Source organism: Crocuta crocuta, unplaced genomic scaffold (assembly GCF_008692635.1).
Source record: "Crocuta crocuta isolate KB4526 unplaced genomic scaffold, BGI_CrCroc_1.0 scaffold216, whole genome shotgun sequence".
Lineage (NCBI taxonomy): Eukaryota > Metazoa > Chordata > Mammalia > Carnivora > Hyaenidae > Crocuta > Crocuta crocuta.
Genome location: NW_027531504.1, coordinates 5,707,527 through 5,724,542, shown reverse-complemented (window position 1 = coordinate 5,724,542; position 17,016 = coordinate 5,707,527). Strand labels below are relative to the sequence as shown.

The window sequence follows — 17,016 nt, the reverse complement described above, 5'->3', positions numbered from 1 at the left end:
TGTGGAAAGTCAACATTAGGGGCACTTGGGTGGCTCAGTCGGTTAAGCGTCCGACTTCAGCTCAGGTCATGATCTCACGGTTTGTGGGTTCGAGCCCCGCATCAGGCTCTGTGCTGACGGCTAGCTGAGAGCCTGGAGCCTGCTTCAGATTCTGTGTCTCCCTCTCTCTCTGACCCTCCCCTGCTCATGCTGCCTCTCTCTCTCTCTCTCAGAAATAAATAAAACATTAAAAAATTTTTTAAAAAACAGAAAGTCAATGTTATTTGATGCATGCCGTTTCTTGATTAAACAACCATTGGACCCCTAGACTGGCAAGACTGGTTTTCATATAAACCTCAGGATTGGAAAGAATATTGTTTTTGTTCTTGTTTTTGTTTTTGTTTTTGGTAATGGTAGCATCAGTGGACTGAGTTTAATCCTTCTCTGGACAGTTCTTAGATTTTCCTCTTTTCCATCCACACCCTCTTCCCCTGATAATCTCATCCAGTTTCATGGTTTTAAATATCATCTCTATAATGATGATTCTCAAATTTATATATTTAGTCCAGACCTCTCCTCTGAACTCTAAACTCAGAGATCCAGCTGCCTACTCAGTATCCTCTCTACTTGGATGTCTCATACATAATGTGTCCAGAGATGGGCTCTGGGCACTCCTTTCTAAATCTGCTCCCCTAGAGTCTTCTCCACCTCAGTAAACGGCTATTCTATTATTCTAGGTGGTCAGGCTAAAAGCATCCTTAATTCTCTCATTTTCCCATTCACTACATCCAATCTATCAGCAAATGCTATTGGTCCTATCCATAAAATCGATCCAGAACTCAACTACCCCTCACCATTTCCATTGCTTTCCTTTGTCCGTATACTGTCAGATCCAGCCTGAATATGACAACAGCATTCTAGCTGGTCTCCCTGCATCCCTCTTTGGTCTTTCTTTACAGATAAGCAAAAAAACAAAACAGCAACAACAACAAAAAACAAAACACACAAACAAACCAAAAAAACCCCACAAACCCACATAAGCCAAAGTGATCCTATTAAAAATAAATTGATCATTTCCTCCCTCTGCCTAAAACCTACAATGGCCTCCAATATCATTCAGAGTAAAAACCAATGACCTTATAATAATGACTTCTAATAATTTATAGTCCAAACTGGGATTACTTGAGAATGAAAGAGGATACTAAAAATGATTAACAGGGTTTAACTGATCTCATTGTAAATTTGGGCCATCCTGACACCTACTTCAGGGCCCCTCATTCTCATGATCTCTCTGACCTCTGACCTCACAGATTATACTATACCTCCACCTCTCTGCTTCATTGCCAGCCCCCTCACTGTCCTGATGGCATTAGGCACACTTCCTTGGGGTCTTTGTTCTATTTCTGGATATGACCACTGCTCACTTCTGCTTTCCTTCAGGTCCTTTTTCTAAAGTCTCTGTGAGGCTTTCCCTGAGAGTTCTTTCTAAACATTAAAAACGTCCTCCCCACTTTCTAGCCCCTTCCCCTGCTTTATTTTTTTCCTTTAAATGATCACTGTCTAACATTCTATATATTTAACCTTGTTTAGCACCTTACATTTGTAACATAAGCTCAATTGCAGGGAGTTTTGACTTTTTGCTCTGTATTCCCAACTCCTAAAATAGTGGCTGGCACATAGGAGACACTTTATAAATATTCATAGAAAGAATGAATGAATCACGACTACTTTGAAAAGATCAGCACTTAGTTGATGTGCAACATCCAACATAGTTAATAGATGGTATTATTATTTTAGATATAGTTATTTTCATATGATTCAATTCAATAAATGTTTTTGGACAGTTATACCTTGCAGAGACATGTGCCAGGTACAGAGGTTGAGGGGCTGGGAGCCACAGGGTACATACAGTGATAGATGGGACAAAGTTCCTCAAGAAGCGAACACTATAGGAGTAGAAGAGATAAGGGACATGGTATTATAGTTACATATGGGTGACACAGAGTGCATGGCGGTGCATGGCGAAGGGGAGGATATATTTATTACTGAGTTTCAAACACTTCTGATTACTGATCAGAAGCAATAACTTCTGGGCAAACCATAAGAGACTCTTAAATACTGAGAACAAACTGAGGGTTGAAGGGGGTGGGGAGAGAGGAAAAAGCGTGATGGGCATGAAGGAGGGCACTTGTTGGGATGAGCACCAGGTGTTATATGGAAACCAACTTGACAATAAACTATAAAAGAAAAAACATAACTTCTGTATTCTCTGTAATGATGCATTTTCTTTATCTTCCAGAGGCTCCAGTCCCTAATACCGCCATTCTGGTTTCTAGGGTTCTCCATTCCTTGGTCGGAAGTGCCCCTTATATGCCCAGATATACCTGACCTCGAGGTGCCAGTTCCTCATTTGCTCTTCATTGTCTGGCCTTAACTTTTCAATGTGAATTTTTCATTACTAACGCAACATTTTATATTCTAATTTCTCAAAGTTTCCAGGATATTTTAACATAACATTGGCAAGGTTAAACCATCTAACTGAACAAATGCAAAGCAAACAGATACGAACAGATTTTTTTAACAGCTAGAGAGGAGGTATTTTTGGAGGAAAAGTCTACTCTTTGAAATCAATAAATCAAAGTTTATTGATTTGATCTCTGGGTTTGTTCTAATTTTTATGTAGCTTCTTTAAATAATGTTAATTAACAACTACCCTCTGGATTTTCTTTAAACTAAAGGCATTATGTTTTTGAAGAGTGCTATTAATCTCTAGCCCCACCCCTATAGGAAGGGAGTATCCCCAGGGTATGGATAATTGAAGCACTGTAGACAAATATATACAACATTATATTTTCAAGGACGTTCAACAAAATTATAGCTAAGAATATACCTCAGAGCAAAACATTAATACATGGGATGACTAATTTTTGTTAGAAAAATTACTTAAAGCAGTTACTAGCTAGGTAAAAAGTATTCCCCTTTCCCACCCAAAATAAACCAATCAAATAAAAAGTATATTAAATGGTACTGAAAAAAACTATGGTACTCATTCCCAAATAGATTATTTTATTTATTTATTTTTTAGAGTTTATTTATTTTGAGAGAGAGAGAGCAAGCATGAGTGGGGCAGGGGCAGAGAGAGAGAGAGGAAGAGAGAGAATCCCAAGCTGATAGCATGGAGCCCAATATGGGGCTTGAACTCACAAAACATGAGATCATGACCTGAGCCAAAACCAAGAATCTCATGCTTAACCAACTGGGCCACCCAGGCGTAATCAACTTTTTGCACCAAAAAAATAAATTAAATAAATAAATCATTTGAAATAATAATAACAATAAAAATTTTTTAAAATGATCTTTGGTAACCTTTAGTGCAGACAGTCTGCTTGTTATATGTAATTTTTCTATCTAATGTAAAAAAATATTTGTTATGCAAATCTCATGGTACCATATTACAAATTATCAACCACACTATAAGTTGTATATCATACCTAATAATTACCAGAGCAGTTTAGTTTTAGTTTACTTAAAAAATTTTTTTAGTTATAATAAAACCTAATCATTTAAATAATTTTGAGGCAAGCTAATAATCCCAGATCTGGGATGAGCTGGCTCACTTCTTATTTGAGTCTAATCAAGTTACTCTAACTAAGTCTGAATTTCTTTGTCTGCAAAATGGGGTTAATACTGGTACCCAACGAACAGGGTTCTTATGAGATTAAGGGATATAGTGCACTCTGCAGGATGCCTGGCACACAGAAAGGCGTCAGTAGACATTCGCTGCCACCATGACTCATGACCATTGCTACTGCAAAACTGGCACATGCAGATTTCAGCAACTGAAGAAAACAAGTAGCTAACCAATGAGTAGTGATTAGCAAGCATTCCAACTCATGCATTACTTTCTCTTATCAGCTAAAAATCTAAATATTTCTTAGCATATTATAAATGTAAATACCTGTAAAACCTGATTAAGTAATTTGTCATTTTCTGCATACTTGTGCCTACTGACTTTACCACAAGATATTGAAGTAGCATCTTTTCGATGGCCAAAAAGACAAATAAATACTCAGATGTTGAAAGGCATCTTATTTGCACAACATATCTGGGAATTAATCATGCACTATCTCATATTATTTAGTAAATCAGTCTGTTAATGATCATGTCTGATCTCTTACCCAGTGGATTGTAAGGACTGAGAAGGAAAAGAATGCGTGTCATTTTTGTATCCTTCATACTACCTGACTTGGGACAAAGGAATTTCAAATTAGTATAGTGGAAATAGCACAGGGCTAAAAGTCAGGAAACATGGATTTCAGCTGAGTAATTACAGACAAGTCATGTAATTCTCTTTAGGCTTCAGATTACTCATCAGTCATGTGTTTTTCCATTGATGACATTTAGGTTCCTTTCCAAATGCTCTCATTCTAAGAAACACTAGCAAGAGGGATTTTTGCCAATGTTTGTCATTTTAATACACAACTTCATTTGTCCATATCTACAGATTGAAAGAAATGGGACCCTTAATTATAGATTTTGTTCACTCAGGAAACCTTGCCAGGAGCTCAGACTTCTTGTCATTGACTATTCCATCAAACACAAATCCTTCAAACCTGTTTCAAAAAGAGCAGGCCTTCCAGGCCCTCACTCCCCATCCTCTACCCTGTTTTATCTTCTCCTTGGTACTTATCACACTCTGACATATTGTGCATTTTACTTAAGTATTTGTTCTCCGTCCTCCCTCCATCCTCCTCCCCCAACACTTAAGCTTTATGGGGACAGGGGCTTTTATCTTTTTGATCCACCACCATATGCCCATCACTTGGAATGGCATCAGACGTATAATAGCCACCAAATTATTTGAGGAACAAATGAGTGAAGAAAACATTATTGAAGGCCCTCCATTAATTGCCTTTTTCCAACCACAACTTAGCTCATATTTTTACCAACTGAATATTTCCATGTGAACCAGAGTTTCTGAATCTTATGCCCTACCCAAGGCTTATATTCATTCCTCCCTCTGTGTCATTTAAGGATATTCTCCTACTTGTCATATCACTCATTTGTTCCTGCTCATTTATACAGTCGCAGATTTATTGAATGCCTACTGTGATCCAAGCAATGTGCTAAATGCTGGGGATACAGGGGCAAGTAAGACCAACACAGTCCTTCCCTAGTGCTTCACCTGAGACCGGCTTTCTTCTGCTCTGTATCACTGCCTCCCTTTGAATGTTTTATATTCATAATGCCCTGGAGGAAAAAAAAAAAAAAAAGATCTGTGTGGCCTGGTTGGTTGCTATCCAATTTTGAATAGAGCTCTTGTAACAGTGAGTTGAGTAGAGGGCAGCAATGCCCACCTAAGGAGATGATAACTCCATCACTTTAGAGGTACTTGGGGTCACAGTGATAATTGTAATTCCAGTTCCATGAGGCCTCACCATGTGGGACCTAAAATGACTTGCTACGTTTCCTCACTTCCCTCCATTTTCTGTACCCAGAGGGGATCGAGTGTGCTTCTTTGAATCCCAAGAAAAAGCCTAATTAAGCTCTCATCTTTAGCTTCAAAGTTCGTATTACTTACTGCTACCACTAAATAGGAGATTAAACACCCAATAGACATAGAGCCTTGATGTCAAACCATGCCAAGCACCGGGCCTCTCTGTGCCTTTTTAATGTTTATTTATTTTTGAGAGAGAGAGAAGGGGGGGGAGGGGCAGAGAGAGAGGGAGACACAGAATCCAAAGCAGGCTCCAGGCTATGAGCTGTCAGCAAAGAGCCCAACGCAGGGCTCAAACTCAGAGTGTGAGATCATGACCTGATCCGAAGTCGGACGCTCAACCAGCTAAGCCACACAGGTGCCCTTCTCTGTGCCTTTTTAAAAATTATCAAGGTATATTTGAAAATTGAGAATTGTATGTATTTAAGAAGTACAATTTGATGATTTGATATACACATACATTGTGAAATAATCACCATGTTCAATCTAATTAATGTACCTATCACCTCAGATAGTTACCACTTTTTTGCATGTGTATGGTGAGAAAACTAGAGATATATCTTCTTAGCGAATTACAACCACACAACTAAGTATTGTTAACTATATTCACGTGTCTGTACATTAGATCTGCAGAATTTATTCATCCTGCATAACTGAAGCTTTGTGCCCCTTGAACAATATCTCCCCCATCTCTTTCTTTTACTGGGATTTTGGGAGCACTTAATACCTCCAAACCAGCATTTCCCAACTTGTGCTCTATGGCTCTCTGGGATTCCAAAAGCTAATAATCAGAGTTCTGCAGAAAGAGGGTTCCATGGACAGATCTGGGAATGTCACATCCACATTTCCCACTTAAGGATACAGGACACCTAATGAGAACATTTATGTATTTATAGATGTTAATTTTGTGAAACCCAGTGTTTCCCAACCTAGTTTAGTCATGGAACCTTTTTATTACCAGAAAACTGCTGACATCTCAGAGGGCATTCCTGCTCAGGAGAGAGCTGTTTGGCAAGGCCTTTTTAACCTTCATGTCACATCCAAATGAAAACACATGGCTGTGAGAGAGTGAGCAAGAAAAGAGATATGCATACACCTCTCTGCAAGCAGTTATTGGGGGTCGATAATGAAGAAAAAAACATAGTTTTGTGGAAAAAACACTAGACTTACAGACAGAAAACTCATGATTTAGTCCTGCCTCTGCCATATAACTAACTAATGCAATGTTGTTGGGTAAATCACTTCACCTCTGAGCCTTAGTCCCCTCTCCTGCAAAGGAGGATACATTTTCAGATAACCATTCATTGTAACTGCTGACCAACTTAGGAAGTTGCTGTATAGCAGATTTAACTTTGATTTAACTTAAATTAAAGAGTATTCTTCTGGGTGGGTTTTGGGGCCTATATTTTTAAAAGTCCTCTTTCAGATGAGTGGTGCCTTCAACTCTGAGGATGGAGCTATCTGATTTCTTAAACACGATGCTACAGGTCTAAGGCCCTAAAAGCCCAAGGAAGTATTTTGGAATGAATAATAGAAACAAATGAAGTCTGTTTTTAGGATATACTTATGTTAGCTTGAGTAGTAGGATAATACCTAGAGAAATCCTCGGAAGTCTTATATTGATTGGAGAAAGATCCAGGTCTATAATAATATTATAAATAAGCAATAAATGAAATTTAAGACTACTTATTTGACTCCAGGTTAATTGGCTTACTTTTCTGATCAGCCAATTTCCAAAGATAGAGATTGGGGATGTAGAACTGTACTGCAAAATTAATTTGTAGCTCAACACTAACTTATATTCCAAAGCAACACAGAAGGAGGTAGTAATCAAGTATTCTCTGATCTTGTCTTTGAGGACAACTCTCTTCTCTCTAACTCAGGAGGCAAAGATTCATCCCCTAACCTGTGCTCTGAAGGGAAGAAATTCTATGAGGGTTTAGAGCATACATGCAAAAACACTCTAGAGGGAACCAGATGGCTCTTGATTTTTTTTCTTGATTTTTTTTTTCTTGATTTCTTTTTCTTGAATTGTAAGTCTGCTGAAATAACAGCTACAATGAAAAACAATTTGTAAGAAGTTTTTTTGTAATGTTTATTTATTTCTTTTGAGAGAGAAGAAGAGAGTGTGTGCCAAGGAGGCGCAGAAAAAGAGGGAGAGAGGGAATCCCAAGCAGGCTCCGAGCACAGCCCCACGTGTGACTCGATCCCACAAACTATGGGATCATGACCTGAGCTGAAATCAAGAGTTGGACACTTAACCAACTGAACCATCCAAGTGCTCCCCCCAAAAATTTTTAACTGGATATAAAAGGTGACTAAAACTGGAGATCAAAGGTGAAATATCTAACAAATTTTAGTCTCTCTCTGCTTGAAATTTCATGTAATAACCATTGGTGACAAAAAGTAGTTTGGCTTTAAAGAAGATAAGATTTTGCTTCCACTCTAAGGTAAATAAATGTTACTTTAGTCATCGCTAAGTAATTGCTGGGCCATTATAATACAGTCAATGTGATATTTGCTAAGCAAGCATGCCTGCCATCTGGTTACTGAAACTGTATTTTTGCTACTTCCTAGGTACACATGGCCCAGTAGCACTGAGATACAGAGAACCGATATGAGCATATGGATCAATTCCAAAGCCATTCATTTGTTTGCAACACAATGTGTTCTCCACATAAGAAAACAATGAGCCTAACTTATCCGTTTCTTTCCTGTCCTGGTATCTTTTAAAATGTCCGTCATGACAGGGTGCACACGGGTTTACAATATGAAGCCAGCTTTAGAGACCAAGAAGAATGAAACACAGTCTGTGGGCTGTTTGTGCCCCACCCCACAGGGTTCCTGTCCCAGGAGCAGCAGGCCTGGTCTGCAGGGAGCACACAGAAGAAGGAGCTGGATAATATGGCAAAAGCCCTTAGGTGTCTATGGTCGTGGAAAGAAGAAATTCTCAAACCTGCTTTTTCACTAGGCCTCCTGAAAGCACTCCTTTCCCTAAACCAAAAGTAGGATTAGCGGCACTGACTACAGTGCCTGACACACAGTAGGGGCTCAATACATGTTCACTAAGTACACTCATCTGGGAAGTCTACAAATAGTAATACAAAGGACTGCTAAAAGAGAGCTTGTCTTAGTCTTTGTACCCACTGTACTACAGGCATGGGACAGATGGCTCATGCCCAGTCCAGGCTTCCTCAGCCTTGTTATATTAACATTTTGGGCTAAGAATTCTTTGTTGGGAGTAGGAGTGGGGTGCTATCTTGTGCACTATAGGAAGTGTTGCAGAATCCCTGACCTTCACCCACTACATGACAGTAATTCCCCCCCCCCCCACCAAAAATGTCTTTAGACATTGCCAAATGTCCCCTGGGAGGGGCCCCGGGGAGGAGGAGCAAAATCACCCCTAGTTGAGAACCACTTATTTAGTGTGTGCGTTCATGATATGTAGCAGCATTATAAAGATCATATTCTCTCTTCTCTTTTTTCTGAATCAATATTTTTTAAACTTCATTTCATTTCATTTCATTTCATTTTTAAAGTAAGGTTTACACCCAATGTGGGGCTTGAACTCATGACCCTGAGTGAGCTCTACCTACTAAGCCAGCCAGGCACCAGTCTGAATCAAAATTTCTTTCTTTTCTTTTCTTTCTTTCTTTCTTTCTTTCTTTCTTTCTTTCTTTCTTTCTTTCTTTCTTTCTTCTTTCTTTCTTTCTTTCTCTTTTTTTTTAAAGAAGCATCATGCTGTTTTAAAATTTTGTTAAGAAACAGGGAGGGTGAGAGAGAGCAAGGGAGGGGCAGAGAGAGAGGGAGAGAGAGAATCCTAAGCAGGCTCTGCACTGTCAGCACAGAGCACAACGTGAGTCTAGAACCCAGGAACTGAGAAATCATGCCCTGAACTGAGTTAAGAGTTGGATGCTCAACTGACTTGAGCTATCCAGATGCCCCTGAATCAATATTCTTGATCTACATGAAGGTATTTTATGCTCTTAATTTGCTTTCACTTAACTTAATCTTCTCTAAATGTTTTCATAATGCTTTGCGGGGAGGGAAACTTCCAAGGTATAACCATATACATTAAAAAGACCTATTTCCCAGTTAGGGAAGGGGAAATATGAAACAAGGAGAAAACATTCTATAAAGAAATTGGACTAGTAGCTAAGGAAGCTGTTTTGCAAAATGAGATTGAGATGGTTTCGAGTCCAAAAAGAACTTTTATATCTTAAAAGAAACTACCTTCATTTGTTTACTATGCACTCTTATAATCTTAATAAAAATAAATCTCCTGTTAATACAAAAGTATCCTGACAAACAGATTTTTTTCTCCCTTGGCTTTATTTTTATTTACTTCCTATTTATGTTAACAGTTTCAGGAAGATACCAGCATATGTGGACTCCAGGAACAGGCAGTCTCAGTAACTCTTGCCCCTTCGGAAGCACAGTAAGTAGACACACTAACTGAAGAAATTATTAGCCTCTTAAACCTCTAAGATAGAGTGATGATGTTGTGTGTCTATGCTTTCTTAAAATTAAAAAAAACTAAAACCCTAGAATTCCAACTTAAACCCAGCCAGTGGCCAACCTGCTTGAAAATGACTACACGTCCATATCTAAGGGTGAGAAATAATTTATGACAAATAAAGCTCATGAAAAATTCTAATTTCATTCATGTTGCTACAAGTATACCTTCATGCTTTAAAAAAAATGCGGGCTGGTAACATTTTTCTACCTTACTTATAGTGTAGAGTTAAACATGTGCTCTTACCTCTCCTTCAGTGCACGGAAAGGGATTGGAGTATCTCGAAGTGCAAATAGCTCCCTTCTTGACAACATCATCTTCCAAGCCAAATGTAGCTGAGCAGTTAGCTGCAAAGTACTTGTAAGGCTTCCACGTCTTCCCAAAGTCCTGGGAGCGCTCCAGCACCATGGCTGCTGGCCTGGGGGACTTGAACACCATAATTAGGTGAGTGAAGTAGAATTCAGCTTCCAGGTCTAACTGGATTTTTTCTCTGTGCACATCCTCAGCAGACTGCCACCATGTACGAGGGAACCTGAAGGATGAGTCTGCCATGGCAGCTGGCAGGTGAGCCACGTGAGGCTGGACAGCATTGCATTTGTCACATTTGGGCCGCTGACAAGTCAGATCCAACTTCTCATTATAGGAGCAGTACAGTTCAGTGGCGTTCTGACCACAGGTGGTGTCTGTCCAGAGTTTTCTCCCTAAAGCCAAATTTCCCATCCGAGGGTTGCAGGCTTTTTCACAGCGGGAACTCGCTCCAGCTACTCCACTCAGTCCTAGGGAAGGGAAGGCATACGTTATTCAAGACAAACCCATCTGGAAAGCTCTTCTGTCAACCTAGTCTGTCTTCAACAGTCAAGTTATCCCCAAAGAGCTTAAGACTTTTGGTAAAGAGGAAATTCTATCAAATTTGAGCATGATACTGTTCTGGATTTATACATACAAGCATGTGAGTGTTCATGCATGTGCGTGCACATATTTCATGTTCGGTTATAAAATTCACATAAAAGGGAAAAATCATTTCAGATAAAGGGTGAGAGGAACATAAATGGAAACACTGGTGAAAAGAAAATGGGCCTAAACCTTTAAAGTACTTTGCTTTCTAAATGTTCTCTATGTTTGAAGTATACTCTTTGTTTTGAAGTCATGACTTAAATAGTACCAAAAAACAATCACGTGTTTAAGATCACCCAATTCAGTCTTTCAAATGTAATTTGAGGGGCGCCTGGGTGGCTCAGTCGGTTGAGCATTCGGTTGAGCATTCGACTTCGGCTCAGGTCATGATCTCATGGTTTGTGGGTTCGAGCCCCGCATCAGGCTCTGTGCTGACAGCTAGCTCAGAGCCCGGAGGCTGTTTCAGATTCTGTGTCTCCCTCTCTCTGTGACCCTCCCCTGCTCATGCTGTCTCTCTCTCAGAAATAAATAAAAAGATTAAAAAAATTAAAAACAAATGTAATTTGAGTCCTTAGCATTATCTAACATGCTTACGAGATGACATCAAAGAGGAAATGTAGAATTCTATTATATTTTTAAGCTAAAAATGTGAAGGAGCAAATTTCCTAGGAAAAGCAATAGGAGATATTTAATCAATATCCAATGGGATCTCACTTAGGGTAGCAAAGCTAGAGACCACTGGAGTTCAGACATATAATATCTATTTTTAATATTAAGTAAATATAACTAAGAAACAAACTCTCTAAACTGCCAAATGGCGGAAAAGCCTATTTGACATGCTCTCTGCCTCTTGAGTACTTCAACCTATGACAGGTTATATAGTAGTTGCCTGTTTGCTTAATAGGAGAATGTGTACAGTCTGGCAGCCACTAACAGCACCTTTAAACATTTTCTGTGAACTAAAACACCTTCTTAGAGAAACATGTGCTTCCACCCAAACAAAGGTCCAACAGACTTTAATGTTTCAAAATTACTTAAAATGACAAACATTATCCACTTATTAACATCCTGACTGCATATTTTAATCCTTTAATATGGGTTTTTGTCATTTTAATTATGAATACCTTAAGCAAAGTCATCTATTTTAAAAGTTAAAACAGAGAGGGAAAGAAGGAAAAGGAAGTTAAACCCTAAATTCTGGCTAATTGAATGTTTCTGCTTCTTAAGAGAGAGCACCTCTGAACTGTTATCACTGTACTGTTGGAGAAGCCAAATGACAGCTTAGACTAAAACAGAGACATTTCACACGCTGACTGACGATCACCAGCCCCACATAACCTCTGCAACCAAAAGAAAGGGCTTCCTTGGGCATATGTTTTAAATGTCAAATTCAAATGTGCATTATGCCTAGACTGTTTGCCACTGTTCTGATTAGCTGGGGCAACAGTTGCTGTGGCCAGGATCACCCAAACACACAGTGTGCTATGACTCACCTGTAAAGCATTTCGGGGAAAATCATATACTGCCTGTACAAGTATTTTTGACTTGAAACACTTGCCTTGTGATATTTATTTACAACCTCTTGATTGCTTGCATGTTTTTGCCATAACATGGTTTCAAAAGGGAAAAGGTTTAACAAAGTTCACTTTGTGGTTGGGGGAGCATGCATTAAGTACAGGCAGGGGTGCATGTGGACTCAGAATTCAAGTAAAATCTTAGACCTTTAATGGTTCCTTGGGGAAAGTATTGAATATTTGTAAATGCCTCTGATAATAAGTACAGAAAAAGATTGGAGCCAGATAATCAGTGGACGAAATACTTGGAGATCCCTAAAGAAATGGTTATTCAAGTATAGCAAGGATGCTCCTATGAGTCACACTGATTTGGGGCGAAGATTCTAAAACTTTTTTTTTTTTTTTTTTTTTACTGTGTCTCAGCCTCTCTGAGGGCAGAGTAAGAGAAGCCAAAGGGAAGGTACAAGTGCGCCAAAGCTCTCTATCCACCATTCAGTCCCTCCAGCCCACACTCCCCTTTCTAGAGCGAACGAGAAACGTTTGAGAGACTGGACGGCTGAAGAGTCCCTCACTTTCCTTCCTCCTCACACACTGAGCTGCACTTACGCCTAACTGGAAACCAGGTGACCCGCACGGGGGAGGGAGAGGAACGCCAGGGGCTCGCGAATTTAGAAACGGCGCGCTAGGAACCGGTGGCCAAGGCAGCCCAGGAAAGCCGGGATGGGAGTAGAAGAGGCAGAGAGCCTCTGACGACGCCTCTGCAGGTCGTCCAGTTACCGAGACTGGGAACAGACCCGCCTCCGACCTCCCACGGAGCCTCAGCCCGGGTACCAATTCCCCAGGGGCGGCCAGCCAGCTCCGTGCAACCCAGGGCGGTCACCACCTATCTTCCCAGCCCGCCGTCTCAGTGCGTTCCAGCCGCTGCCGCTGCGAAAGGGCACACACCCCGCCCAGGTGTCCCTACCTGGTTCCCCAGAGCCCGGCGTGAGGCCGGGAACCACAGGGATAGCTCTCACCCAGAGAGCGGCCGCGGCCCACGCGCGCCCAGGGTCGCTGGGCCATCCCTCCCCATCATTCCTCAGGCCATGAAATGCCGGGGGATGGCGAGCTGGGTCCTTTGTTCCCTCACAAAGTGGAAAGGCAGTTTTTTACAAGCTCAAACCGAGAAAGAAACCAAGGTCGTGGTATCTCCGGCAGGGCGTACCCAGGATATCGGGTTAGCCAAGGGCATGTGTATCGCAGTTGCAAAAAAATCAATAGTATTTTAAACTGTGGAGACCCGGGGAAAAGAGGCGGAACATGGCCACTCATTTCATCCTCGGGAGCCGAGCTTGGCGCTCCCAGCCCACACTACCCTGCACCCCCGAGTCCCGAGGTGGGGAACAGAAAGAGCGAGGGAAGGGGGGTGGGGGCCCAGCAGCGTCACCACCCACCTGCGGCCACCGCGGAGCAGCCCCAGAGCAGCAGCAGCCGCGCGCAGCTCCCCATGGCCGGGAGGAGCCGGGAGGACCGGGGCCGGGCGGGTGCGGGAGGGAGCTGAGCCCTCTCGGCGGTGGGATGAAGCGCCAACAGTCCTCGGGAAGAACTGGGGCTCTCTATTTCTTCCCCCTCCTGNTTCACTTCCCGGCCGCCGCCGCCGCCGCTGCCGCCGCCGCCTCCTGGGCGTCCTCCTCCGCCTTTACCACCTCCTCTTGCTGCCGCGCCTCGGTCCCGTCCTTCTCCATGGGCAGTTCCATGGGATGCATTTTTATTGCACCGACACCGCGGCGCTCCGGTGCCAGCCCTCCTCCCCTTGCACNAGCCGGGGCGGTGCAGCCTGCGCTGCCGGGTCGCCGCCGCCGCCGCCGCCGCCGCCCGGGGAGGGGTCCTCTGGCCCAACGGGTCGTCCCCTCAGCCTCCTACCAGCTCATCCCGCCCGCCTTAGCCCCCACGTGCACGGGTCACCATGCCCCCAGCTTTCCTCGTGCCCCTCCCGGCGCTCGCCCTGCATCTCCCTGCGTGACCCCCCAGGTGCCCTTCAGCACCCACAGGCCTCTTCTGGGAAGCAGTCTCCCACCTTCTCCCGGAACATTCCAGAGAGCAGTTGACTCCCTCTTGATCAGGTCAGGGCATGCCAAGGGGCTTAAAAAACCGCGAAACAGGCTAGCGCCTACTTCCCACATCCCCCAGCAAAACAAACCCTCCTCTCCACCCCCCATCTCCGCCACCCCTTCTCCTGGAGTCTCACGGTCCTGGAAAGGAACCCCCCCAGGCCGGCCCCGGCTATGGGCTTTGGAGAGCGCACTAACTGCTAAGTGGCCTTCGCGGCTTCTGTGCTGCCTTTGGGGGACAGGGGAGGGCATCTCGACTAAACAATCAATGCTTGCTTTATCCGAGACGTATCCGTTTTGATGTATAAGGTGCTCCCTAACTCAAACTCAAGGTACTAAAGAAAAGGGTCAGAGGATTAGCTAATGGGCAGTTTAAAACATCCTTGTCTAGGGGGGCGGGGGGGCAAGACAAAGAGAAACTGGTCTTTCCAAGTACTCTCACTCCATATAGAAAGTGTTGTGCTGTGTGTGAAACAATGTTGTGAATTAAATTATGGCAAGCAATTTAGTAGCAACCAGAAGCAGCTAATTGTGGATAGGATTGCTCAGGGCTGCTGCTTATGGAAGGAGATTACATCACACTGGCGTCTGGGATATTTGCAAGTACTATGAAAATATAACTCCATGCACACATCCAGGGGGATAGGCAAAAGTTAAGTAGAAAACCGTGTTTTATTGCTGTATTCATTTTGTGTCTTTGAATATTTTCCAGAAAATTAACTATGTTACAGAGACCATTCAGTTGTGTTACTGATGATGACAATTCAGAGTTTTGGGTCTTATGCACATATTTTTCATGACTCACCTGGGAATATATAAGAAGTTTGTATCTCCCAGGAAGAAATGGGATGAAGTCAGCTTCATCCACTTGGGAAACATTAAAATTATTCTTCTGACCAGTACTGGGGAGTGGCAAAAGGTATGGGACAGCAAATTGTATAACACTTGAGAAATAAGCCTTTTGAGTTTTCAAATACTGGCAATGTTGGGACTTTCTTCATATCTTATCGATATGCTCCCATTGGAGCCACTGAAACACCTCTCCAAATTATTCTTTTTACCAAATAAATGATAGGAAATTATAGTAGTCAAGGGGTCATGGCACCAATATTAACCTAGTGGCCAAAGCAAATGAAAGAAAGGAAGGAAGAAAGAAAGGAAGGAAGGAAGGAAGGAAGGAAGGAAGGATGGATGGATGGAAGGAAGAAAGAGAAAGAGAGAGAAAGAAAGGAAGGAAGGAAGAGAGAGAGAGGGAAAGAAAGAGAGGAAGGAAGGAAGGAAGGAAGGATGGATGGAAGGAAGGAAGAAAGAGAAAGAGAGAGAAAGAAAGGAAGGAAGGAAGAGAGAGAGAGAGAAAGAAAGAGAGGAAGGAAGGAAGGAAGGAAGGAAGGAAGGGAGGGAGGGAGGGATCACATTTATCATTAACCTGAGTCTGCTGTATTGAGGCAGAACTACTCCATTTCTCATTACACATTTCAGAAACATTTACTATCTGCGCCAATCCCACCTTGATAATATACTTCCTTGATTACTCTATCACTGGGTCTTGTTTCTTTTAACAAGACATTAAATTCCTTAGTGGCAAAGCATTCTTTCATATTTAGTCCATAGAAAACATTATTGTGTTTTTCTTATATTCTTCGTTATTCTTAACTGAGAGCACCTGTGAGGTATATAACAAATTTTCATTAAATATTTTTATTGAGTTATGTTAAAAATTATTGCTATATACTAAGAACAGGTTTAAGAAGAAAACCAATGAAATCAGAATGATTCCCCATATTCTAAAGGAATCTGTACCCTTTATATCAATACCTTCCATACAAAGCAGCCTGGAAGAGAAAAGTAATTAGCATTCTACTCAATTTCATTTGGTTATAGTGTATTTATAAATTTTATTTCCATTTTGAAGAAGCTGTCCAGGGGAAGTTTAACTACATAAGGAAAATTGGGGCATGTGGGTGGCTCAGTTCATTAAGTGTCTGACTTTGGCTCAGGTCATGATCTCGAGGTTCAGTGAGTTCAAGCCCTTGGTAGGGCTCTGTGCTGAGAGCTCAGAGCCTGGAGCCTGAATTTGGTTCTGTATCTCCCTCCCTCTCTGCGCCTCCCCTGCTTGCAGTCTGTCTCTCTCTCTCTCAAAAACAAATAAGCATTAAATTTTTTTTTTAAATAAGGAAAATTGTGCTCAGTAATGAGAAGTATATTGTTGCTTATGGTTATTTTGTAAAATTTCAGTAATGTTTTCAGAATTTTCTTTTTAAATTTTATGAGTTAGTAGGAAGCTTAGCAAACCTATGGAATTTCAATAACAAGTTTCCAGAAGCCACATATTTGACAAATTAAATCTAGAATACTCCCAAGAATTTGCAAGAAAGCTAAAAGGGCCTTTAAGAACTAAAATAGATGGCAAAAAGTCCATGCACCAAAGACCTTATTCATGGGAGAGCTCTTCAGATGTTCACTTAAATTATTCATGCAATGTTAATAAGTTTGGTTATGCTGTTTTCTTAGACCACAACATATTAG

General features: G+C 41.7%; 1 protein-coding gene across 3 annotated transcripts in view; it reads right to left on the bottom strand.

Annotated features, from left to right (window-relative positions):
* Positions 1-14,008, bottom strand: part of NTN4 (netrin 4) — a 121,280-nt gene extending 107,272 nt beyond the window's left edge. For all 3 annotated transcript variants that reach the window (XM_077772148.1, XM_077772150.1, XM_077772149.1), the window contains exons 1-2: positions 13,834-14,008; positions 10,239-10,768 (exon numbers count right to left, since the gene is read on the bottom strand). In XM_077772148.1, the coding sequence (XP_077628274.1) occupies positions 10,239-10,768; positions 13,834-13,888 (585 nt within the window). In that variant the 5' untranslated portion in view covers positions 13,889-14,008. The remainder of the gene's footprint in view (positions 1-10,238; positions 10,769-13,833) is intronic.
* Positions 14,009-17,016: the final 3,008 nt, after the last annotated feature.